At 44.6% G+C, this 25,381-nt stretch overlaps 9 protein-coding genes across 9 annotated transcripts; 2 read left to right on the plus strand and 7 right to left on the minus strand.

Annotated features, from left to right (window-relative positions):
* Positions 1-358: 358 nt before the first annotated feature.
* Positions 359-574, minus strand: PUMCH_000887 (uncharacterized protein; the record flags this gene model as incomplete). Its single annotated transcript, XM_063019961.1, has 1 exon — positions 359-574. One exon carries the CDS (start codon positions 572-574, stop codon positions 359-361), a length of 216 nt encoding a protein of 71 aa, XP_062876031.1.
* Positions 575-1,852: 1,278 nt separating this feature from the next.
* Positions 1,853-2,980, minus strand: PUMCH_000888 (uncharacterized protein; the record flags this gene model as incomplete). The annotated part of the gene is made up of 1 exon (XM_063019962.1): positions 1,853-2,980. One exon carries the CDS (start codon positions 2,978-2,980, stop codon positions 1,853-1,855), a length of 1,128 nt encoding a protein of 375 aa, XP_062876032.1.
* A 2,709-nt stretch (positions 2,981-5,689) lies between these two features.
* PUMCH_000889 (uncharacterized protein) lies at positions 5,690-6,658 on the minus strand (the record flags this gene model as incomplete). The annotated part of the gene is made up of 1 exon (XM_063019963.1): positions 5,690-6,658. One exon carries the CDS (start codon positions 6,656-6,658, stop codon positions 5,690-5,692), a length of 969 nt encoding a protein of 322 aa, XP_062876033.1.
* A 456-nt stretch (positions 6,659-7,114) lies between these two features.
* Positions 7,115-8,419, minus strand: PUMCH_000890 (uncharacterized protein; the record flags this gene model as incomplete). The annotated part of the gene is made up of 1 exon (XM_063019964.1): positions 7,115-8,419. One exon carries the CDS (start codon positions 8,417-8,419, stop codon positions 7,115-7,117), a length of 1,305 nt encoding a protein of 434 aa, XP_062876034.1.
* Positions 8,420-8,829: 410 nt separating this feature from the next.
* PUMCH_000891 (uncharacterized protein) lies at positions 8,830-11,901 on the minus strand (the record flags this gene model as incomplete). The annotated part of the gene is made up of 1 exon (XM_063019965.1): positions 8,830-11,901. One exon carries the CDS (start codon positions 11,899-11,901, stop codon positions 8,830-8,832), a length of 3,072 nt encoding a protein of 1,023 aa, XP_062876035.1.
* Positions 11,902-12,243: 342 nt separating this feature from the next.
* PUMCH_000892 (uncharacterized protein) lies at positions 12,244-15,051 on the minus strand (the record flags this gene model as incomplete). Its single annotated transcript, XM_063019966.1, has 1 exon — positions 12,244-15,051. The coding sequence occupies one exon, from the start codon at positions 15,049-15,051 to the stop codon at positions 12,244-12,246; it is 2,808 nt and encodes a 935-aa protein (XP_062876036.1).
* A 549-nt stretch (positions 15,052-15,600) lies between these two features.
* On the plus strand, positions 15,601-17,427 carry PUMCH_000893 (uncharacterized protein; the record flags this gene model as incomplete). The annotated part of the gene is made up of 1 exon (XM_063019967.1): positions 15,601-17,427. One exon carries the CDS (start codon positions 15,601-15,603, stop codon positions 17,425-17,427), a length of 1,827 nt encoding a protein of 608 aa, XP_062876037.1.
* Positions 17,428-17,714: 287 nt separating this feature from the next.
* On the minus strand, positions 17,715-18,449 carry PUMCH_000894 (uncharacterized protein; the record flags this gene model as incomplete). The annotated part of the gene is made up of 1 exon (XM_063019968.1): positions 17,715-18,449. The coding sequence occupies one exon, from the start codon at positions 18,447-18,449 to the stop codon at positions 17,715-17,717; it is 735 nt and encodes a 244-aa protein (XP_062876038.1).
* Positions 18,450-23,365: 4,916 nt separating this feature from the next.
* PUMCH_000895 (uncharacterized protein) lies at positions 23,366-25,375 on the plus strand (the record flags this gene model as incomplete). The annotated part of the gene is made up of 1 exon (XM_063019969.1): positions 23,366-25,375. The coding sequence occupies one exon, from the start codon at positions 23,366-23,368 to the stop codon at positions 25,373-25,375; it is 2,010 nt and encodes a 669-aa protein (XP_062876039.1).
* Positions 25,376-25,381: the final 6 nt, after the last annotated feature.

Raw genomic sequence — 25,381 nt, forward strand, 5'->3', positions numbered from 1 at the left:
CGTTTTGGGAGCACATGGCTCGCTAGCAATGACCTGGTATTTGTCATAGTTACACTGATAACGTCTTCAACATATACTAACTATTAGGACTCTCAGAAACTAGTTTTTTGTGAATTGTAATTGTAGACGTAGCATACCGCAGACTTTAGTTTAAGTGCTAATTGATTTTCAGACACTGATGAACCTATTCCCAATTATATTTGTTCGTTCCATTTGTTGGATTCGTGATCTATGATCCATGATCTGTCCGTACACTTATAATCCACGATCGGTGACTTATCTATACCTCTACCACCTATGAAACCAACCGGCCTCTACGCAAACACCACAAGTTTTATATGTATTATGAGATAATTACTTAAGCTTCCTCCTCCTCAACAACAACGGTTTGCAAACCCTTGTTGGATGGGACAATGACAGGCTCGACAAAGGCAAACATAGCGTCCTTGGCGTCCTCCTCATCGTTTCTCTTTCTGGAGATTCTCAATCTCATCTTGTGTTGGACACCTTGGATACCTCTCTTCCACAAGTGGGTGTTCAATTTAGGGTCAAGTCTGACATCGGAGGTACCCATGTGCTTGGAGGCGAACTTTCTGATCTCCTTGACGGCTTTTGGAGCTCTCTTCTTGAAGTGAACACCGTGCAACTGTATGTTAGTATATTTTCAAAAGAATGACGGCTGGGCCCAAACATAGGCGGGTTCTTGAACAAGAGCATAGAGTATGACAGAACCATCCAAACAAGACCATACAAAGCAGTTTTCATGTACAACAAGTGATAAAGTTTTCAAGTGCATCAGAATGATTCATATCAAATCGATTCATATGGTCACATCGTCTCCACTCTTCTGTATCTGGAGATGGATGCTTTAGCTGAAAAATTTGTCAGGGGATGTAAAGATGACACTGATGGGAAATTCGGCGGTGAATGATCTTGGAAGGTATGTGATTTCGTTTGCTCGTTTCTATCGGTTCGCTTTTGTATTGTGATTGCTTTTGTATTGGCTCGTTTGTTTGTGTCTTGTTCATTTCTCAGTCTTGGATGGGAAGATTCTCTTTGTTCATGATTGTTCGGGATGGCTGGTGATTGGCGGGTTGCTACATACTCTCTTGTGCAAGTTGATGGTGTATTCACGGGTAACAACGTCTTGTACGGCCATTTTGTCGATGAGGTTGGAAGTTGGAAATCTGAAAGTTGAAGTGTGTGTGAGTAAAATTTTCGCTACCAGGCTGCGTGCGGGCACCGGTTTCGCGCTCAGGGCCTGTGTGCAAGAGCAGGTCTGTGGGAGGTACGGATGCGCGACCCTCGAATGTGGGTGTGGGGGGTTGAGGTGAGGGTGCGAGGAAATCGGTGGTTTAGGGCTGTAGCCCTGGTGATTTGGTTGGCCTTTGGGGTGGGGGCTCTTTTTGCAGCCAATTCTGAAGCTGACCGATATGACAAAGAAGATGTATTTTTAATTCTGTTCTACGGCATTTTTTGGATTATTTCACATTTTAGTGTTTTTGGGTACCATGTTGAACTTCGTTTTCAAGAGTTAATGTAGTATTAGTAGATATTACATGAACAATGGTATTAGCGTGACTTATACAGTTAGTCAAATTGCTTCTAGCAAGTTTGGAATTTAATTATTTCGTAGCATTCTTAAGCAATTAAAACCCATTTGTTGGCTCTTGTATTGGTTCTCCCAGTCTCACTCTCAAATCTTTTAAATGACAGAAAGTATAAAATGGCGAACATGAGCCATTGTTAGTCTTTACAAAAGTTCATTTGCGCATTTAGGAAATCATTGGAGACTTGACGCACCTGGCGCCTACCACAGTGCTATTTGCCGTGTTTAAGAGGACATTCACTCCTATTCAATGCAAAAAACACGGTTGGCGTGATCTCCCCATTGAGACATTACATAAGAATATATCTTGTCCAACTTATCTTCTCCCTGAGGCACTTCCACTTGTAGTTTTTCATCACCTAAATTGGCATCGAAGGCTGCATCCAAGTCCCATACCGCTAACGTACAGCAGATTATTCGAGTGGAAATTCTCCCACTACGCAAAAAAGCAATTATCGATGAACCGGTGAGATCTGTCTCCAGGACCTTCTCTTCTGGTGCCGGTGCTGGCCCACCCACATGTGGCGCCCAAGAATTCATTGCAAAACTCAAAGTTCTCAATGCCAGGGAATTCTCACTGGTAAATTGCGTAGCTAACGTCTCGAACTGCTTGTCCTGGGCTGCCGTATTTTTTGTTTGATGCAAGATCACGAGCGCTCTGGCTATGAACAATGCAAATGTGACATTTTCCAAATACCGCTCTGACTTTTGCATCTTCTTCACTGCCAATTGATCTTCTAATGTCCGGATCAAGGACTCGAGATACGAGACCAACGTAAGACTATTTTTGGTGATCACTAGCTCTACTACAATCAAATACACCAATTGCATTAACTGGTCTTGCAAAAGCGATTCTTCAACATCTTGGCCCCTCAATCGGAGCTGATAGCACACCCGATAACACTCATTGACCATTCCCATGCTTGGTGTAGACTTCAATCGAAGCAATAAGAGAAGTAACAGGTATGGCACACCATTCTCGTTGTTTCGAGGGAGTGGATATATTTGTTGTGGAGCATTTGTTCTGCCTGCTTGCGGCTGTTGATCATTCCCGCCAACTGGTTTTGCATTTTGGGCCACATTCACTTTTGCATCTGGATTCTCATGCAAATATATCAGGCGGTTGAGGTTGATGGCCTCTCTTTTTGCAACAGGTAAATTGCCCTCAAATAAAAGAAGCGTAAGACGTAATTCCCAGACCCGTAGCGTATCTGGCGGCAGAAGAACGGCGGAGGTTATCACTGAGTGAGTAAGATCGACCAATTGAGCTGTAGAGGCGGTAGAAACAAACAGAAAGTCGTAGATCTGGTTAGGAGCAATGGGCTCGTTGGGCTGTCGCACGAAGAGAGCTGTATCCGTGAGATATTCCATGTTTAATGTGGTATTGATTGTTGCAATGGATTGTCACTGCATGGAACTTATCTGGGGAATCAATACTTAATAATTGACCATTTCTGTTAGATGGTTTATTCTCAGATTTAAATCTAGAATAATTACGTTAGATGAAACGGGGCGTTGTCATTATTCGATCACATGGAGTGGAGGTTTTGCATTGTTTAAGTTGTTCCTCGTCCTTGTAATCGAACACAACCATATGATTTGCAGATAGAGACAAGAGATCACTTGCTGAATAAAGTATGACTTTTCAAAAGTTGAAACATTTGGTATGTTGCTGACCTGTGGGACAGATACTTTCGTTGCCCCACATAGGGCAAACTAGCGATGCGCACGAGCCAAATCGATATCTCATCCATGTTGTGACCAGACTTGCATTTTCTGGATAGATTGGCATTTATCTAAAAAAAATACAAGAAACGACAGCAACACGATCTTCAGACCGGGCTGATTGGATGGTTCGTTTCCAGAGACTTCGCATATAAATGGAGTACACTATTCAGAATGGAACTATCAAGCAGAAACCTAGTTTGAATCTCTCAATTTTGTGTACACATCGTACTTACCTCTATACTTCCGAATAGCTGTAAACCGGACCCCTTCCTTTAATAAAACCGTCAAACAAGACTCCATGACATCTTTGATTTCAGATATAACAATCTTTTCCAGTATTTGAAACGGCGATCTCAACAATTCTGTTTCCAACAACGACTCAAACACTTCAAATTCATTGAACTCGTCAATAAATGAGTTTTTTTGTAAAAGAATAATGAAAACCCCATTCGAATCTCTTTCATACACATTTAGCAATATCACTACGGCTTTCACACCAGAATGTAGTAGACTACGGATATGTGCCCTGGAAGAATGACCGGAAACTCCATGAAGATAGGATCTGTTGCCTTAAAGTAATATTTCTTCTTCTTGTGAGCAGTAACTTTGTATCACAAATGGGCATATATGTGCTCCATCATGCCTGAATTAAAGTGGCTGCTAAATGCCTAGTTGGATCTGCATGTACATTGTGTCAGCGGGTATCATGCATAAGTATTGAAGAATGCACAAGAAATAAATCATTGGTGTGAAAAACTTTCTCCAATTCATATCAATTACTCATTGCCTCGAAAGTGTCTGTTTTGAAGTGCTTTTCGTGCTTGGAATGCAACAGTCAATCGACCGTCAACTTCCGCCAAAATGTGGGCAAAATTGCTTAAACAGAAGCGAAGTTGAACTGAAACTGATTCTCGTGTTTGGAATACTGAAAGGTTTGAAGAATTTCTGCTAAAAGTTTGTAGAGTCGCTTGAGTAGACACCTGGTAGAATTTCATGTACATCTCGAAGCACATCTCCAGAATCAGTATCGCGGATTCTGTTTCAGAAATTAAAATGATTCTAATTTTGTCTCTCGATAATAGTAGTTACTCATAAAAGGGTGCTTTTCGATTGATTTCGGAGTAGGGGGTTTTCACAAACCACCATTGACATAAAAAGTAGCCTTGAAGTCGAAGATAAGTAACATCATCACAAAATAAAAAGCAAAGAAAACCCAGGAATAGATTTAGCCAAATTTTGAAATGAAGTAGCTAGGTCAGGTTGCAGAGATTTTGTGAAATGACATGAAACACTCAACTTCAAACAGAACTCTGAATTTGTCAATTATTAAATTCATCAACAAATAAAAAATAGCCCCCCTAAAGTCAAGAAAACACAAACAAAACCAAAGCGTCTTACTCCTTTTTCAATTTTCCTTATCATTTCTCAAACATTCTATGTATCACCACCAAACTACTCATACAGTATTTATTACTAATGAAAGGGGGCGAGTACAACCCCAAACAAACAACCAATTGAACCCTGGCTTCATTAACTACGCCTACATTTCCGCCATACACAGGAAAGAAATCCTTTCAAAACTATAAATACGCCCCGTTCCCCCGTCATTCTGTGAAAAATGGCCTCTCACAGACAATTGCTTCTTGACGCCAAAGAACAGCAGAGAGAAAGACTTCAGGAGGCGGGAGCCGCCGCAGACCAGCTTGCAGCAGCGGTATCGGCACTCATAAAGGCCAATTCGCTGACGTCAGCCCAGAATACATCCTCTGTGATCGAGAAGATCTCGACCATACATGAGCTTGATAAAGAGATCGATCGCCAGCTCAACGATGACATCGCGCCGAATTACGTGCGTGCTGTGAACGAGAAGGAACGTTTGGGTGCATACATAAAGAAATCTCGTCGTAGTCTTGCCGTAGATACAGAGTCTCAGAGTAGCTATGTGGATGTCCTTCAGAGGCGACTTGAGCTAGCCGATCAGGAGATTCGGGTGTTGGAGAATACATTGAGCCTAGTGGATGCGAAAAAGCGGTGATGGAACAGAATTGTATTAAAATGAGAGTGTGAGGCATAACTAAACGACGTGCCATAAAGCCAAAAGCGGAGCTTGGCTGCGCGCCGCGGTCGAGTTGAAACAGAAAAATTATGTGATGAAACTGATGAAGGGTCTGCAATTGAGCATATGACTTGGTTGCAGAGAGGAGTGAATAAAGGAGGGTTGAGAGTATTCCCTTGAGAGGGTTAACTTCTAGACACAATCCAACTTTCGTTTGAAAAGCGATGGCATGTCTTTTAAAAGGTTTTGGCATGTCAAGGAAGAAGTGCTATTTTTGACCATAATCTACCGCTAGGCTATGGCAAACCTCTCGCAGCACGGTCCCATTTGGCATCTTTGGTCCAACCCGCATTGATGACGGACACCAAATCTTCTAAGTTGATCCGCGCGCCATTCTTCAAAGGCTTGGACTTCTCCACGAACATGGTGTAGATCTGTGGGTGCAACTTTGAGTTGATATGAGCCAAACTCAGTCTCGACTGTCTCTGGCTCACTAGCTCAGCATTGTCAAGCGACGTTTCAAGCCATCGATTCCGTCTCTCCTCCCAAAGCTTCTCGCCCAAGTTGCATGTCGACCGGCGGCGCTGCGGTGAGGTGAAGTTCAAGACCACGTCTGTCTTCGAAGACACTCTTTCGTTCTCAAAGTCTATAGAAGAAGCCAAGGTTGCGCCATTGATATCGGAGTTGACACCGTTGCTTCCAAGTGTTGCAACCGTGCTTTTTGTTCCAGATGCTCCGTTGATCGTTGATCCACTCGCCTTGGGACTACCAATGGCGTTTTGCGTGAAAGGATGAGTGAAGCCACTCTCGGGACTACTTTGAACAACAGGCTGTGCCAGCATACTGGATCGTAGTGGCTGAATCTCGATGCACTGGTGCGTGAACTGTTTCCCACCTTTGTTTTTCTCCTTGGCTATATGCGCCTCGTAGACCTTCTCAAGAGTGCGATGCTTCTTGTAGTCCAACAAAAACTGGGACTCGATCTGAGTTACCTGCCCGTACTTTCCAGGACTGCGTCCAATGAAATCGTCGTCGCTGCTTTCAAAGATGGAGTCGAGGGCTTCGTCTCCAGAAGTATGGGGCTCCAGTAGATCCTTGAGCTTCAGAACAAAGGCGTGCCACTCAGAAGCTAGGCGGCGGAAAAACCAGTGGGACTTTTTCAGCTCTTTTCTAGGGCTGCTGATTGTTTTTCGGGTACTAGACGGCGTCGGGCTCTGGGGATAACTGGAGGGGCTTGTTTCTTTAGGTGACGTCGTGGGAACCATCGGCCTGTGTGATTGATGAACTTGCTCGGGGAGGTACCGAGTTGTATATGTAGGGCCACAGTCCTATTGTATGGGGATGTAGGTGTCTCATCGCTTATCCCCACATAAACTTGGGGGAAAGGCTGGCCATCGGTACTGCAGGCAGGACGGCGTTTCTGGATGTCGACGTGAACGAGCAAGGATGGTGGGGTTTTCGGAGATCATGTCAGGGGAGCGACTGCGACTATGAGAGATTTGTCGTTTTGTTTAAGTGAAGCGCATTTAGGGGTTGAAAGATGGAAGTTGAATCTGCATTCGACGGATTCTTTCATTTTTTTGACGCCGGTCACGTGACACGCCAATCTCTGCGACTGGTGAAATTCCTGAATGGCTGCAAATCAGTTGATTGTGGGGGACAGACAAAAATCTATTACAAATTGTGTAGCATTATTGAGTCATGAATTAAATTGATTATGGTTATTTTGGTGGCTCGACCGCCTTTTGCGCTTCTTTCTGTAGTCTTTGGTAGAGCTTATGGTCAAATCTCCAGCCGCCTTTGCTGGTGTTTGATGCTTCATAGAGTCGATCAGCCTCAATCTCTAGCGCTGACTTCTTATAAATGCTTCGTTCGTCCATCGACATGATACAGGTCTCCCACTTCACCTGGAAGACGCCATAACTGAGACCATCATGCTGCAGTTTATGAGCCCATGACCTAGAATTTATGCCATTTTTATAATAACCATGGTAAGCGTTCAAGCCAGGGTAAATTATGAGTGTCACGGACAAGTCTAGCAATTCAACATCGTCAGCGTCCTTCAGTATCTTGAGCGGTTTAATCACGTTGCTTGGCTCCCATTCCGAATTGCACGCGGTGAGATCTAGGTCATCATCAAAAAGCCCGAGATGACAGAGTACACTCAAAATGTCCGAGTCGTCGGTGTAAATCCCGCCGGCACCACCCCATAGTTCTCTCTTCCGCTGCACCGTCCCCGCCGTGAAGTCCTCAATAAACGCCTTGATGAATCTGTAAGGAATCTTCACTTCGAGAAACGAATTGATACAAGCGTCTGATAAGGGAGGAATCGATGGAATATACTCCTTCTTTTCCATCGAGAACTGTTCTGCTTTCCGTTCAAGGTATCGCTCCCGGATCTCCCTAAGTTGTTGCTTATCATGTTCCTGCAAACCATGCAAATGCTCGAACTGGAGTGTCTCCCAGGTGGTTGTTGGATTATAAACCACTGTGCCCAAATGTCTGCGCACAGGGTAGAGCGATTTAAGTAGTTTCTCTAGTGGCCTTTTGTCTAGTATGGGTGGACCTTTTGGCTTCTTGGCCAATGGAGCCTCATGATGGGGAGAAGCGCGTTTTTCTTTAACTGAAGTCTCCTTTTCGCTCCTCGTTTCTTCTACATTCCCGTTCTCTGTCTTCACATTTGGAGAACTAAGAGATGTCACAAGGTTATGTGACAATGGCTCGCCTGCAGACTGCAGCGGAAACAACCCAAGAGCCTTCGGTTTTGGGAGCGAGCGAATATCTTCTTTTGGCGGAAGTCCAGCCAGAGATGCCGGTTCCAGGAGTATATTTCTTTCGACAGGCAGTGTTCCCGGCTCCTGGTCTGGACCCGCTTGCAGGTGTCGAAGCGGCAGAATCAACGACGCAAAATGGGGAGCGGAAGCATGGTCTCGCGCCAAGAATGAGATGGGCGGGAGTCGGAACGAAGATGCTGTTTCTGGATTGGGGGATGCCGATTGGTCCAGAGGCAGGGGCTTGGTCGACATTGGGAAAATGTGATGGGTGGGAACGCGCAGGGCTTTATATAGATTTGACGGAGGTCGGTTTTGAGCGTTGGGTACCTCGATTGGTGAAGAAATGGGTTGTTGTCAGTGTGTATGATGAATGATAAGTGGAAGAACTGGGGTAAATTCCTGCAGAGGGAAGAAATCGATGAGACCCTTTTGGGGTTTGGAAATTAGCACTAATAATAAAAATTCAAAACGGATTTTTTATCCGGAATCGGCGAAACGAATTGTTGTAGTGTGTTGCAATTCGCATTCAGTGAGTTGATTGTAGTTTGGTGGTATTGATACTTATCATATGACAGGAATGCGTTCAACATCTTCTATGGCCTCAAGTAGACTGCAATTTCTGTGTATGGTATAATCTATAGGCGCAGATCTCCTGTGTATCTTTAGGCTGCCTCTGACTTCATACCACACCCATAATGGACAGCATGATGATTGTGGCCCGCACATAACATCCCACTGCTGAGGCTTTTCCCACAGATCTGACATACTTCGTTCCTGCTGGTGACCGTACAATAGCCCTGCTGGGCGCGGAGAAGTTGATGTTTGAGTTTGGAAGCACCCACTTTGTTTAGTTGGCCCGCCATTCTTGCCACATAGAGCTCGTTTTGCTTGGCCTGAGTGGTGACCTCTAAGTAAAGACTAAGTTTGTGTAGTGGAAACGTGTTAGGGAGCGCGGCAAGAATGTTGAGGGTTGACATGCGGTGGCCTTGGGCGAGGAGAAGCGTGACTATACCGTCTTGATTCTCCTCGTAGTGCATGAGCAAATCCTCAAGAAGTTTCTGCAAAAGGTCTGTTCCTGCGGTCTTTCCGCCTTGCAGCTCATAAACCTCCGCACAGTACTCCATAGCGCCGTGAAGGTCTGCAAGTTGGTTGTATAATATATCGACAGATTTCTGATGCTCGCCCAACCGCTTGTATATGAATATCGAGAACCTCAAATACTTGTCTTCACTAGTAGGTATGTTTTTAAGAATGGTCCATGGCTCAAACTCCCTATTGCTCTCAAGTAACTTGTGTAGCTTTTTGTACCAATCACTTTGATAGAAACTGTCACCCGAGGAATTAAGAAGCTTCAAGTGCCTCAAATAAAAGAGACTGAGCTTTGTGGTGAGCTTCAGTGTGTGCTTCTTTCGAGAAGAAGACTCCAAGATGTCCGTGTCATACAAGAGCCACTCCAAATATCGAATAGGCAATGCATCGGATTTGGATAAACCCTTGAGGAACTCAAACACCTTGAAATTGTCATAACTCTCACATTCGTATGACTCATTCATGAAGATAAGCTCTGCTTGCGCCACGAGGGACTCCGAGTTCTCCTCTAAAATCCAATGTGAGTACTTGAGCACGAGGTCCAAATGTTCATTGGTAAGCTTTTGCATGTATCTAATAGTCAATATAGGCCCACGCAAAAGGTTTTCGAAACCTTTATCTTCATATTCCTCCAGATCATGTGCTAAGACTTTCAACATCGCAAGTGCATCGTCGTGTAGCTCTCTACCAAAATAGAAATCAAGAAGCTGACTTAGCGAGCCTTCCAGCTCCTCATCGTGTGCATGAATCTTTTTGAGCAAGCATTCATTTACAACTTTTGCGTTACATTTGTTGTTTGGCAAACGGAGAAGTGGCCCAAGAAGCATAGGTTTGATGTAAAAATAGCAAAGAAACAAGGTCGTGTCAATGGTGATGATGCAACTGGTCAACATGTTCTGGACCTTTGATGGGTCTAGTCCAGGATAAATGTCAAGTGCGTTCAATTCGACGCCCTTCCATTTAATGGAGTGGACACTATTTGGTGAGCTCAAAAGACTGTAATGGATACGTCTTTGATCGGTCAAATAGACGATGAAATTATTGACGGCTTTGCTAAAACGAGAGGCCGCGGCTTTTTTGGCTGCATTGGGATCTTTCGAAGAACCATCGCTGCTTGGTCTGAGCTTTTCTAACAGCTTAAACAGCTCCAAATCTTCGATTGTGACATTTTTAATACTTCCCTTCCGTGCAGATGCCAGACGAGAGGTACCAGATATCTTGTGAGTGCTTCCATTCAAAAATTCAGGGAAGAGGGGAAGGATGTCTGTTAATGAGATCGCCCATTCTGATGCGATATCTACGAGAGCTTCAGCATACCTCGAATACCTCTCAAAATATAAGACTGCCTTTTCCTTCTGCAAATCACGAAGGAAAAGCTGCCTCGTTTTTGCTGTCAGAGCCGAAGCATTAGCTTTATCTTGAAGGTATGGGTCATCATCTGCCAATGAAATAACATAGGTGATGGCCCGATTGATTCCAAAAGCACGAGCATCGGCGCTCAACTCCTTCTGAGAGTTCAGATTAGGATCGCTCGAGGATAAATATTGGTCGAGCTGCTTTTGAGAAGGTAAAATGCTGAAATGATAGACCATAGAGCCAGCTCCAATGACAACACTTCCGTCGGAGACAGAGACGGAGATTTGATAGCTGTTGAGCAGATGTTTGAATTCTTGAATACGGCATCCGCTATCAATGTCAATAATCTCAAGTGTCTTTGGGTATGTTACAATCATATAACATGGGTATAAGTAATTGACTGCAACAGGCGCCGTTGGGAGCACCACTGCAGATTCTTCCAACCTGTGGAAACCATCGGAGGGCCTGAGCATAGCCGTTTGTAGATCATTCACTATGATTGAGCGATCGTTGCCGCAGGGGACAATTCTTATCGCCGGCCCCGTGCTGGAGAGGCCAAAGTATGTGAAAGAAGAGGGCTGCACAAACGCACCAACATTTGCAAAATCTTTTGGTAGTTCACGTACAGAATAAGTTCCACCAAGTTCTAATAGATGATACCCATGTCCTGTCGCCACTATAGCCAGCTCCTCCTTTCCATACGCACATATCTCCTTGACTCTGTCACGAAAGAGATGGCTTGCAGCCAAAACAAAGTCATAAATATTGCGAGTCCGCTGCTCGATCTTGTATAGGAATACCTTCTTGCGCAGTCCTACCAATAAATACCTACTATCGCCTACCTTAACGTACGACCGGGCGCTACTCCCTCGTGCCTCCTCTAGCGTTTTGACTAGGTTCAAATGAGCTCCAACCCACTCGTACACCTGTATCTGATCATCTGTGGATAGTAGAAGCACTACCCTGTTGCCATTTTCCGGAAAAAGTGGAATGATGTCTATAGCAGTAATGGCCAGTTTAAACACCGCCAGGAACGTCTTTTCGACCACCAAAGAATTTGCATGCTTATTATCTGTGAACATGTGTTTCGCATCGGTAAAGGAGCGGAAACTGCGGATCGAATTGGGCTCAGAACCGGGTGTTTCTGTTTGACTATTGATCGACATGACCAGTAGATCGCCATTGGATAGCCCAAGGTAAACCTTGTTCCCGGAACATCGTAGCGATGTCACGCGAGCATTGTTTTGTGTCGAGAGCCTGCTCCAGGGCTTCAAGACCTGTATGTTCATGGTTAGTTTTAGTCGAATGTAGTATTCAGATGTGGAAAGTGTGGAGTGAGTAAAGTATGGGGAAGGGAGTAAAATTTCTTTTGATAGAATAGAATTTTAGGCAAATTTTGAAGGAATTGTATCTTTTATTTTTGCATTTGTGTTGTTAAAAATACCCTGTCGCTCTCATTTGGGTAATTGATTCAGTATGAAAGCTGCGCAAATTGCCATCCAAAAAACGATTAAAAGGTCCGAGCTATAGTGAGATCTGAGCTTAATATTCCTAGCGCTAGAAGGTTTATGAGGTTTTTGACTTCATTTAATTGTCTATGCATTTCCCTATTCTATTATGCTTGTTTTAGATTATATAGTCGAAACAAAATCGAGAACACCCGAACAGTATTTCACCAACAGATCGAGCTTCTTTTCTTGCTCCGCATTCTCCTCCTCCAATGCCGCAATGGCCTCGCGGAGTTCCTCCTCGGCAGTGCCGTTGATCACATCTCCATGCTGCTTCAAGAACAACCCAATGATGGCCTGGTAAAGATCGAAGTTGGCATTGCTACGCAACCCGGCTGCAAGTGCGCGCGCAAAGTTGGTCGTCTCCGTCAATGGAGGGAATGCATTCAAAGCTCTGATCTCAAGGTCGATGGTGGCAGGAGTTGCGTTCACCAAAAACTCTAAGAAAGCAGAGTAGTCACCAGCAGTAGCAGCTTCTCGAAGAAGACGGGTGAATTTTGATTCGAAATTGTGCTGGTCACCGTTCTTCAAATTGAGAAGGCGCGAGCCCTCGTCGTCTCCGTTACTTGGCTTCTGGATGGATGCGCCGCCATTTTCTGCAACAATGGCGCGGTCACCAACAGACTCTCCTGAGAGCGCCATGAAGAAAGGAGTTTGAGTAGGCTTTTTGACAGCCTCCTTGGGCTTGTTCCTCTTCTTGATAGTGTCTAAATGCAAGATGGTCTGGTATTTGGTTCTAGGACCTACGGCCAAAGTCAACAAATCTTCGCTGATCTGATCCACGGACTGATAGAATTGATCGAGATCTATGTCCTCGGAGTCGGGCGCATCAAGCGCACCCTCGAGCATGGTCAGACCTCCATCTCCAGAGACATTTGGTAGAAGGACCGTTGAGAAGTCCTCCTCCTCAACGTGTCGCGTTGACACAGGATGAAATTGTGCTCTGTTGGTCCACAAAGAGATACCGTTTCCGGAAACGTGACTGGTGGCGAGGAAGTCTCCGATAGGAGAGAATTTTACTTTGGTAGCGACACTGGGGAGTCTAATTCCGTCAATACATCCTCCAGTTGGCAAGTCCCAGGTTCGAAGAGTGCCGTCCAAACTGACACTGACGATCCAGCGTCCATCTGGAGAGAAATCCATACCAGTGATTCTATTGGTGTGTCCATATAAGATTCTGACCACCTTTTGAGTGACAACATCAATGACAACAATCGACAAGTCATCCAAAGCGCATGCTACAAGATCCGATCCCTTATGGTAGATCATGTCAGTGATGGGCTCATCGAGTTGCAATTTGCCCAAGTACTTGGAGTCAGAGAAGTTGTAGAATCCAACAATACCGTCAAGACCACAACTGACCATTTTTCTGTTCATGCCATCGATGGCTAAGCCGGTAACTGCCTTCTTTTTGTGCAACATGTACTTTCTTCTCAAAAGGCCTGATTGCAAGTTGTAGACACCAATTCCACCTTCAGAGGAACCAACAAGACCGAAGTTTCCACATTGGGAGACGCAGACAGACTTGGCAATTCCACCATCTACTGTAGGCAAACTATGGCGACCGACTCTTTTGTGTTGCGAGTTCCAGGTTCTGGCAAATGCCTCATCTTTATGTGTTGTTAACATGTTCTCCCATTGACCTTCACGGGCAACAGACATGGATATATTAGTAATAACTGGGAACTTTTCACGCATGGAGGCTACCAAGCCAGCCTTGCGGTCACCGCCGTTCTTTGGTGGACGTTGTGACAATTCCTGTGCCTGGGCATCTTTACGCATGGAAAAACTCCAGAACGTTTGATCCTTGGATGCAGAGTAAATGAAGTGAGATTTGTCTTCATTAGGGAAGACAAATGCAACTGGAGCAGCCGAGTGGCCACCTCTGGAACGCAAGTGACGAGGAGGGCTGATCACGGCAGTGTTTGTGGAAGAGAGAGGTGGATCAAACACGAGCTCTTTCAATTGGTTATCACCACCATTGGTGACTACAATGGGCTGTCCGTTCAAGAACTGAACGTTTGCGACACCTCCAGAAGACTCAGCATGGCAGTTTTTATAAAGGTGGACACGCAGGTTTTTCTCCAAGTCATGGAAGTAGAGCTCACCCGTACTCAAACCGGCAACCAAGTGGTGCGAGCCATCGGTACGGAACGAAAGCGCTGCGACACGGGCAGAAACGTCTTTGACCGAAGCGGTGATTCTGCGGCCCATGATCTTGGCCGTGCGCAAATTGTAGATGTAAACACCGCCAGTAGATGTACCGATAGCCATAATGTCTAACGCAGGTGCATGTTCAATGCACGAGATCTGTTCTCCATCAAGAGCAGGCTGTGATTTGTAGACAACCTTGGCGGTACGAAGATTGACGATGTACAAGCTGTGTGCTGTGGCGACAACCACTTTGTTTAAGTATGTGGGCGGGTGTAGAAGGCCCACCACAGGACCATCGAACTCAGGGTTTATGGAGGTAATGGTGGTGTAGTGTTCCGTGTGCAACTTGGAGCCAGCAGGTTTCTTGAAGACGTCCAATGTTCCATCCGAGGCCAAAGCAGCCAAGTAGTCACCGAAGACCAAAATATGAGCAACAGTAGCACCTGGAGTGGTGGTGTTTAAACTGATTTCTGCCTCTTGTCTACCTCTTCTGTAAATGCCGATCTTATCACCGTAACCCGCATAAACGTAGTGGAAATGCGCAGCTAAGGCCAGAATTCGGGACGGCGTCTGCTTTTGCGAGACAAAGAGCAAATGCAACGTTGCAGCGTCGTAGATCTGGAAACTTCTTCCTACAGAGGTCACCAAATAGAAGGTTCCACCCAAGGAACCGCAGGCAAAAGGCACATGGTCCGAAACCATGCCGAGGGCACGGAAGGGAGAGAAGATACGCGACCTTTTTGGCTGCGCAGCCTGTGTTTTCTGACGTTTATCCATGATTGGGAAGGATGTAGTTCAAAAAATTAAGAGTGCAGAGATGAGGTGCGATGGATTGGAGAGATGGGGATGTGGAGAGAGGGATTTGGTAGGAAATGTTTTTGTTTTTTTGACGAATTGTGAATAAAAAGAGGAATATTTGTGTGGAATATCTTTTGGTTGGAACACTTTGTCTTGTTTAGCTTCTTTTGGTTCCTTACTTCAGTAGTGCAGAACAGACTACACTCATTGATGTTACAGAAGAGAATGGCCGGGAAACAAAATTGATGAGTTGAAATGCTTATATAATTTCTTACAAAAATATTTCGACGAGTTTTCATTGTGATCGAATGCTTTTTATCTATCTGATCATACCTATATATACTAGTGACCTAATAGAACCACCTTGTAGTCACCCAAACACAAATTGTTTCTGAAAGAAAAAGAAATTTTGATACCAATTTCAGCAGTCAAATATCCTCTCCAATTTATTTTCCTCTCAAATTCCGTCTCTGCCACAGATCGTTATCTCATCGCACTCATCTCATCGCATCTCATCGCTACTCCACGATGTCGGAACCAATCAAGCGGGCAGCCGAGATCGCAGAGACTTCTCAACCTAAGAAGGTCCACTTGGACGACAGACTGGACCAAAAGGGCTATGCTCCAATCAAAGCGGAATTTATCGTGGAGAACACCCTTCAGGACTACGATGATGAGGCTGCTGAAACAGGAGACAGAGTGAAAGACGACAGATCCAACAGATCGAAGAAGGGTCGTGGTCAGAATAAGAAGCGTGACTTGAAACAACGCAGGGAGGAGCTTCGCTTGTGTTCGGCGGTGTTGAACCCTGCCGCCATGAGGGAGTGTCCATTTGGCGAAAAGTGTACCAATACTCACGACATAGATCTTTATCTCAGCAAGAAACCCGCCGACATTGCTGGTACTTGTCCTGTTTATGATGCCATTGGCTACTGTCCCGCTGGTCTCAAGTGTCGTTGGCTCGGGAGCCACTACGACCCTGCTACCAAAGAGGTGTTGAAACTGGAAGAGAAAATCGAGCTTGCAAAGAAGAACGACTACGAGCTCAACAAGATCAACCCTGAAAGCAGAGTGAAACTTCAAAAGAACAAGTATGATTTCGTTAAAGCTAATCCATATGTTAAGTATTTGGACACCTTGGTCCAGAGTGAGGCCAACATCGCCAAAAGACAAGAAGATGTCAAGAACAACGTTTCCACGTATGTCGAGCCTCCATTCACCCCAGCCGAGAAAAAGCGCATCGATTTGAAAGGCGCCAAGATCGTTTCTCCCTTGACAACTGTGGGTAACTTGCCTTACCGTCGTCTCATGAAAACTCTTGGAGCCGATGTCACCTACAGTGAAATGGCACTTGCACTTCCAATTCTTCAAGGTGCAAAGCCCGAGTGGGCGTTGCCTAAAGCTCACTCGTCAGAGTACCCCGGCTTTGGTGTCCAAATCGCTTCCAACCACCACCAACAAGCCACCAAGGCTGCCGAGGCACTTGCTAACGAGACTACTCTGGTTTCGGAGCTCAATCTTAACTGTGGATGCCCTATTGATTTGCTCTACCGCCAAGGCCAAGGCTCTGCTCTTTTGGATCAACCCTCAAAAATGGTCCGTATCTTGAATGGTATGAACGCATGCTCGGGCGATATCCCTGTCACAGTAAAAATTAGAACAGGTACAAAGGACCACAAGAACACTGCGGTGTCTTTGGTATCGCGTGTTTTAGAAGAGACTCATGTCGCAGCCATCACTTTGCACGGTCGTTCCAGACAACAGAGATATACCAGAGAGGCCGACTGGGACTATGTTGCTGAGGTCGGAAAGGTAGTCCAAGACTGGAACATCAAAAAGCAAGACAACAAAGACTTGCAAGACACTCCTCCAACCTGGTTTGTTGGAAACGGTGACTGTTTCACATACGAGCAATGGCACAGTGCAGTCAACACAGAGGGTATCGACTCTGTCATGGTTGCACGTGGTGCTTTGATCAAGCCATGGATCTTCGAGGAGGTTGAGGCTGAACAGTACTTGGACAAGAGCGCTACCGAGAGACTCGAGCACATGAGACAATTCGCCAACTACGCGGTGGACCACTGGGGATCTGATGAATATGGTATTGAGAATGCCAGAAGATTCATGTGTGAGTTCATAAGTTTCACACATAGATACATTCCGGTAGGGATCTTGGAGAGACTCCCACCTAAGCTTAACGAGAGACCACCTAAGTGGAAGGGAAGAAACGAGTTGGAGACGCTTTTGGGTTCGACCGATTACAAGGACTGGATCAAGATCACTGAAATGTTCCTTGGCCCCGCCTCGCCAAACTTCCAATTCACCCCAAAGCACAAGAGCAACTCCTACAACTAGATTTAAAATAGACATACTGGGCGAAATTTCCTTTTGTAGAAATACATTTTTTATTGTACAATGATCAGTCCAATGAGGTTCTGAACGTTCTTTGTGACGTCTTGGATGTACAGCTTCGAGAGAACTGTCGGAAAGATCCAGTCAAACGCTCTACTCGTTTCAAAGAACTTTCAGCATTCTCAATTAACAGAATACTAACTATACGGCGAGTCTTTTAAACTCAATCGTCCTGAAAAAAAGGCACAATGCCTTCCAGAATATGTAATTGGAAAGGGACTTTGCACAGTCTAGTATGCCTTTCTGGTTTTCGTCTTCTTGGTGGTAGACAAGTGACTCTTAGGAATCCAATTAGGATCGTAGGCAGTCGAGCTTCCGGAGCTCTTGCCTGCTCTTGGTACCTTCACCGGAGCAGTGCCCTTGAAATAGTTACTCAAAAACGATGGGTAGAAGAACTGCACGAGACCAGCCACCACAGCCAACATCACCAATTCTACGAACAAAAGCTGTGGATTCAAGAGTGAAAGCGGAACCTCAGTGACCGAAACCATCTGTTGTCTAGCATCAACCACCTTCATTTTGCCCTGGTAGGCTGCATACACGTTGGGAACCAATACATAGTTGCCGGTGTCCATGTCCAAGTTGACCTTCTGTCTGAACTCATCCTTCTCACCGGATTTGATGACAATTGGACCAATTGAGCTGGCAGTAATGTTTACCACAGGCTCACCATTGAGTGGACTGAGAAACACCCCTCCCAATCCCATGACGGTGATGTCGTGTTCCTCATTGTTCACAAGGGTGTAGTAAATGGAGAGAGGGTCCGAGTTCAGGATTTCCAACACCTGCTGGACGCCGAGTTCGGGCTGGTTCTCAATGATGTACGATAAGTCGAAGTTGAGAAGTGAAGTTGGGTCTGATTCGTCTTGAGCAACCTTTTCGGGGTTGATGTTTTGTTGGGGCTCGGCAGCAGACACTGCGCCGGTGAAGGCTGCGAGGGCCAATGCAAAGAGGGAGAATTTCATTGTTTTGGAGAAAAAAATCAAGGAATGATGGGGTATTTATAATTATGTGTGGATGGAAAGATAGACGTGGAGGTCACGTGAGATCTGGGGAGCCTTGACAGGTAGTGAAATAACGAGTTTCGGGGTAGTGAGTGGTGGTGGAAATTTTAAAAGAAGGAGAATTGAAACCAACTTTTGAACTTTTTATTTTCGGATTTGGTCGGGGTGTTTTTGACGGTGCATTGAAGTGAATTATGGATCTATCTTCGAGAACAGGTATTAAAGGGAGCAATACTGACACAATTAATTGACTAAACTTGACCTTTTTTCTGATTCTTTTTTCTTTTTGATTCACTTTCTTCTCAAGTACAACTGTCAACATGTATATGTGACCGATTGCCATTTCCTATTCATTTGTTCCTCATTGTAGTGATATCTTTGAATCCAGTATTTCTGCCAATTTTCAACTAAAGAAGATTCTCTATGGTCTCTCAAAAGCGCTTTTCTAAGAATCCAATGCAATTGAAAAGGCGATATCCTGGTATAGACAGTGAATTTCCCAGCGTGTAAGAAAAGAGACCATCACAAAACATGGAATATGTCTCTGCACCTTATCAATGATGATTTGGATCTGATTTCCAAAAGAAAAATTGTCCACTTCTCTTGGAATCACTTCTCGGGCGCTGCCAAAAGTTGGACCTGTATGTTGTTTTGTGTGTCCTGGCGGTGTTTCAGATTTCGTTACCACTAGAATTTCTGAAACACATTTTTTTTTTCTCCATCGAAATGAATTTAAACAACTTTTGGAGGAAAATTTTGGGATTTGTGATCACGGACTATTCTAGCTACCAGCAGGAGACGTCCACAGATCAATTCACCAACGGTCAGTTGCTTACCGTTGATTTTGGCTACGAAAACTTGATTTTGGAATTAAAAAATGATCTCGAAAGCATCATACAAACTCCCGACTATCAAGCATTATCCGAGCCTGGTAAAGCAGTCTTCTGTGGATACTTGCGCGACGTGGCGAAACATTTCGGACACGATATTGAGCGCCACAATGACCTAGCCTCCTCTCGAGTCTGGTCTTGGCGCCGGAATTTAGAGCAGTATTCTTTGGTCTCTTCAGTTGGATTGACTGAACACATAGACCTGTTTCAGCTAATGAACTTCGTGGACTTGCAAGCTTCGAGGTGCCTGGAGTTACTCTACGAACTGCTTAACAATAGCGGTCCTCAGCGCGAGTCTTTCTTCTCAAATGTAGCGCCACAAGACATTGCAGGTATCGAAATTCTTGCGGATTCAGTGCTGGTGACCAAGGCAAAGGCTTTTGAAGGTCTTTGCGGTATCCAGCGTAAACTCGACGTAACGCACGAGCGTTTGTTTCAGCATTTCGAGATGGCCCAGAACGCTGACTTTACCTATACCTATCTAGCCCAAATGGTTAAAGATAAAATGGGGATCTTGCAGCATTTCTTGGTGGCATTATTAACCTTGCTTTCATGGGTAGAAGTGTTCAGGCAGCGTTCGAACGGACACTTCCTCTGGAATATCTCGGTGTTCGTTGTCAATGTGGCCGCTATCTATCTTTATTTGCCTCCCCGAGTGGTTATGTTTTGCTGGCAGTTTCGGCAACATAGACGTTCTGCTGCCTTGTTTTCGAACACTGTCAAGACTTTGCAAAATTATGATATGTCCGAGCAGTTTCCATTTGCTTTGTTGTGCTACTTCCGTTTCAATCGCACGAACTTCCATTTGATTAGTCGAGAACTCCCTCATGACCTCACTAAAAGAATGTCCAGAAAGGAGATCGAGAGCATTCAGGATAAGCAAAAAATCCTTTCTGGTATTATGGAAGATACTCTCGTAGCTATGTCTAAGACCTGTACGACAGTCACCTTTAGGATCGAACTGGGAGCTCGTTTTGTGTCCATGATGAAGACTGGGGACATGACATTTCTCGATGAATTGGAAGCAGCTCTGGGTGAAATGCGAGCCAGCGTTCGTACAGCGCGGAAAAGAGCCAAGGAGATATGCTCCCGTAATTTCTCTCAGGCTGCCATGTGGAGTGAGGCTTACACAAGCGAACTCAAGCGTTTGGAATTGGTGTGCGTTGGATTTGCAGCAAAATTAGACACTTTTGTCTCAGTCTGCGAACCCGAAATAACGAGAATTGGCGATAATTTTAAAACGGCTTCTGTTACTGAGTTCCGAAGAGAGACATTTTTCTCTGTGTTATTCACGGCCGAGAGTTGTGTGAATTACCATGACTTCGTATCACAACAGTTCCCGGATTGGAGTCTTGCCTCAGTCTTACTGAGTTTGAATCTTTTCCCCCGCTTCTTTTCCAGATTGGTTCTGGGTTTATTTCTATGAACCGAGAATCCACAACGTCTCCTGAACATCCGAAGCCAAAGCAAAGTTCAGATTCGAATCTGCCTTGCTGAGCTCTCCGAAAATTGAAATCCTGCTTTTTATATCTTGCGGCGGCTTTTTTATACTCTCCTGAACTCCTTCAGTTTTTGCTTGAAGCGAAACTATTTTTGCTAGGAGTTGGGTTTTAAGTGCTTGCATGCTTTACTAATTCTTTAATGCTTCTTATAATCTACAAAAACATCTAATTATTCATTTAGTCCATTCTTTGCCTCATATGAAATATAGTTTCACATTGAATTAGAAGAGCTTCCTAAACTTTTCGCCGGGAAATAAGAAAAAGTTAATCATCAAAAGTCGTTTTTCCGTATTGTTGAATGATCTGTCAGTTCCATCTAAGACATTCTTGGCTCGAGCTACTTCTTTCTCCAACCTTAACAGTTCCTTAGAAAATTGACACATTTAATTTTCCAATGAACCCTTTCCACCTTTTTCAAGTCATTGGGATATATTGTGTCTGAACTGATTTATTCAAACGAATTGAATACTCAAGTAGTTGCCTAGTTTGGTTTTGGGAGATGAACGAATCCTACCATCATAACAAATAACACTCAAAGGATAAAATGTGGCTCTGCCTCAACGTAGAAGAAAGACTTCTAATATCTGAAGTAACTGTGATACCGTTCCAGATCAAGAATTCTTGACGAGATATTCTATATTCTAGTGACTGGATTGATAGTCATCCGTGAGTATGAATTTATCAGTGCAAAGGCACTTGATATAAGAGTACAAGAAACCTTTTTGGAATTCACCAAAGCCACTGCGAAGCATAAGCGGAGGTTATGTAAGTCAGTTGGGTGGGTGAAGACGTTTCAGCACCCAAAGGTCACAATTTTTATGTTTTACGAGCGAGTTTTGGGAATTCGGAGGTTTGCACACGCCGCCGTTATTCTGATCTGCGTCGGGTTTTTGTCCTAAGCTCATGTAGTCTTCGACCTTTTTACCATCTGTGTATGACTTGGAAGTGAGCCGTGGAGCAGGCGACGATGCTTTGGAAGGGGCCTTAGAAGAGCTTCGATTGTACTTTCGAAGATGCTCTTGACGCGGCTTTGGAAAACGGTTTTGATTTGGCATTCGAATTGTGTTTCGAAAGGCATCAAAGCAAGATGCGCCATCATTTTCACTGTCCTCGGTCATATCTGAGAAGTAATACTTGTCATTTCCGTCAGCACCGTTGCTCTTAATATCCTCATAAGCATAATCGAGTAATGCATCGTCAATCACTTTGTCTATGTCGTCATTGAAATCTTCATCTTCACCATTGAACCTGATAATGTCTCTCAAAACCAGCGCGCCAACCCGCTCCTTGAACAATGCTGCGTGCAACTCGAAACATTTATCAATCAGTAGAGAACATGCTCTCACGAATGCCTTCTTTATTCCGTTTAAGTTGAATGACGAACGAGTGTTGTTATTCTGTGGGTCGGAGGGATCTTGGATCACGATTGCAAACAGGCCCTCGAAGGATCTATGCTGTGGAGCATATTCTTTGATAAAGAATATTAATTCAAAGAAAAAAATGGTCTATTTATCTCCTCTGTAAGTAGAATGGTCTATTCACAAGGTTTAGCGACAGAATCAGGAAGCACACTTGAAGAAGAAAATGAGGGTAGGCTACATTCATAAATTACTAAAAATAATAAACAAGCAGACCTTGGCTTTGACAAATCTAGAGCGGTATCCCATCATAAAAAGGAAGGTTATCCCTTCTACAAAGATGTTAAGGAGATCTCAGAGTCCCCAATCCTCGTTCTATTAGGCAATTGATGTTCGAAGTATCATAAATTCACTAGTATACTTTATTTCGAATAAATATACAAAGATTTCCGATAGTCAAGTACTATAGAAGAGTCCTTCAAAATTCTATCAAAGCGGGACAAGTAAGACCAAGACAACAATCAATTTGAGAAGCGTGTTAATGTTGCAAGAAAAGCGGAGTCTATCTCAAACAACCCAAAATGTTCTTTTTTTCTTTTAATACCCGGAATAGAGTAATTTTGATATTCGGCGACAAATTTGAGCTATTGATCGAAAACAGAGACTAGAGATCGTATGACAATTGATGAATACAAAGTCTCATTTTTTTCTTGGATTGAAAACGGCTTTTCACAAAATAAATCAAAACCTTTTCACCTCTCAGACATTTCTCTTTAAAGATCATCTAGAGGACTCAATTTGCAGCCAATCCCAATGGGTCAAATCCATAAAGAAACATCTAACCGCCACGCAACTCAAATACACAAAAACCCCATATCAAAATTGATTCAGCAAATAAAAAAATTCCCTGCAAGAATCTTAGTTTCCCTCAAAGTCCAAGATTTTTTACCACTATTCGTCCCTCTACTATCTGAGTAGAGCCTTACCTACAGTCCTGAATATCACCCCATAGGAAGAAATACCCTACCACCTAAAGCCACCATCGAACCTTTTTCGTTCCTTTCCAATATTCTTCCTCTATACCTGTACATACACTTTCACTTCTCCCATACACAAAATCATCCACAATGCTCTTCTCGGCCCGTTCTGGGAACTTGAGGAAATCGATAAAAAGAAGTCTACACATCAAGGCAGCCACAAATGTCCGCTCTGCGTTGTCTCTACGAGCAGGCTCACCTTCCAGCAATGCGCTGCTCTTTTTGCGGCTTCTCCGGAGCCCAGGACACTTGACTTTCGTGACGGCGAACGTAGCGCTTTTGGTGCATCTTCAGATGCTCAGCACAAGACATAAACATCAGCTGGCCAATCAGTTTGAGCTGGACTTGGTCGAACTCCAGCGCTTTGACGAAACTGTGCTGGATTTGGATTCAGAAACGGAGCTCATCCAGAGTCAGATCAATCTGATCAAACAAGCTAAACGAAAGGATTCTGAGGTTCGGCCGACCCAAAATGGATTCAGAAGTGGTCTTCTCTCACCGCAATTGGTCGCAAGACGTCTCCGAGCGGAACACCATTCGGAAAACCAATACAAATTAGCACATTCATTTGCCAGTCAACGCGTGGCAGTCAAACTGCTAGCGGAACTGCCCGAGCTCCTCGAGAAATTGTTTCCTGAAACAACCGAGGCTCCAGTAAACGAATCTTTGGTTGATTACAAGGCCGAGAAAAAATACACTTCGCCGCTCCAGAATTCTTTGATGCTACTCTCCTCCCTGATGCTCAAACAGTTCCTCGTGGAACTCAATTTAAAACAAACATTTAATGATGAAGCGCTACTAAATTCATACCCAGATAGTTCTTACTTGACAGAAAGCAATTTGTCAAAGTCGTTCACAGAAAGGGACCGCGCCAGTGTCGCATCCTTATTAGAATCTCTAGCCGAGGATGGCAAATCCGTCCATCTCAAAGATATTCTAGCAGATGTCGGCGACAATGTAGCTTTCAATAGCGTCGGTCTGAAAAGAGAAGACTTCTACAACTACAAGTCTGCTCATTGGCTCAACTACTCGTACAGTGACGTGACACATTTAATAGAAGCCGGCCCGCAGCCCCGCTTTCAATCACCTGTTGTTAACGATGAAGAATACCTCACCAAAATTACCGCATTGTTTTCGCAGCACAAGGCTGACACACATCCTTTCAGACACATCAACCTCGCGCTCGGATTGGCCAAGCTTCTCGCGAATGGAGGGGTGTACAGTCCGTCGCTCTCCATTTTCAGGGTTTTGCTTGACAAATTTGGCGAGCTCCGCATGTATAGCTATCAATCGCTCGTTTACGATGCCCTTCCCTCTTTTGAGAATGGGGACGCCGATCCCCTCAGTGAGAGGCCAGATGCAGATAGTTTCACCAGAAGCCTCTATGTGAAGCTTATTGAGGAGGATCCAGAGTATTTACAATCTTTAATCAGGTACGAAACAAGAAACGAACACTACGACAACTTGAAATACCTTCTCAATTTCCTCGAGCCGGATGGGAAGCAATTGCCTAGCTTCATACCTCTGTTCTTCTCCAACAAGGTGGTCAAGGACGCAGCATTGGATAGCCGCCACGAGCCAGTCCTTGTTAGCCTTAGCACCATCGAAAATGCTTTAGATACATGCGCGCAGCTTGGAGACTATGAGCGTATGGACCGGCTCCTCATTAAATTATTTGCATCGCTGGTGACAACCGCAGAGGGCGTACGTATAGCCTTGAACAAACTCGCGGATCTGTACCCTACAGTCACCAAGATGTCACCTACTACCAGCTACAAAGTCCTCCTAACAGATAAGGTATTAAAGACACTCGGAGAAACATACGTCAAGCGCAACGATGTGCTTCGTCTGCAATGGCTCCAGCCATATGTACATGCGCGCTTACAGGAAGATTCATCGTCGGCGGCGCTTCGGAAGTTGGGATTGCAACTTGAGGCCATTACTCCCAAATCGAAAGCGGGAAAACCCAAAACCATGACCTCGTCTACGAAAGCAAAATCCGACAAATTCCAAAACCCAAAATTGCAGCAAAAAATCCTCAGCCGCGATATCCCCATTTCTTCTGCGCGCATGGATCGTGTAGTGTCAATGGCTGCCTAGCTTGCA

The sequence above is a fragment of the Australozyma saopauloensis genome, chromosome 1, assembly GCF_035610405.1.
Source record: "Australozyma saopauloensis chromosome 1, complete sequence".
In the NCBI taxonomy this organism is placed as follows: Eukaryota; Fungi; Ascomycota; class Pichiomycetes; order Serinales; family Metschnikowiaceae; genus Australozyma; species Australozyma saopauloensis.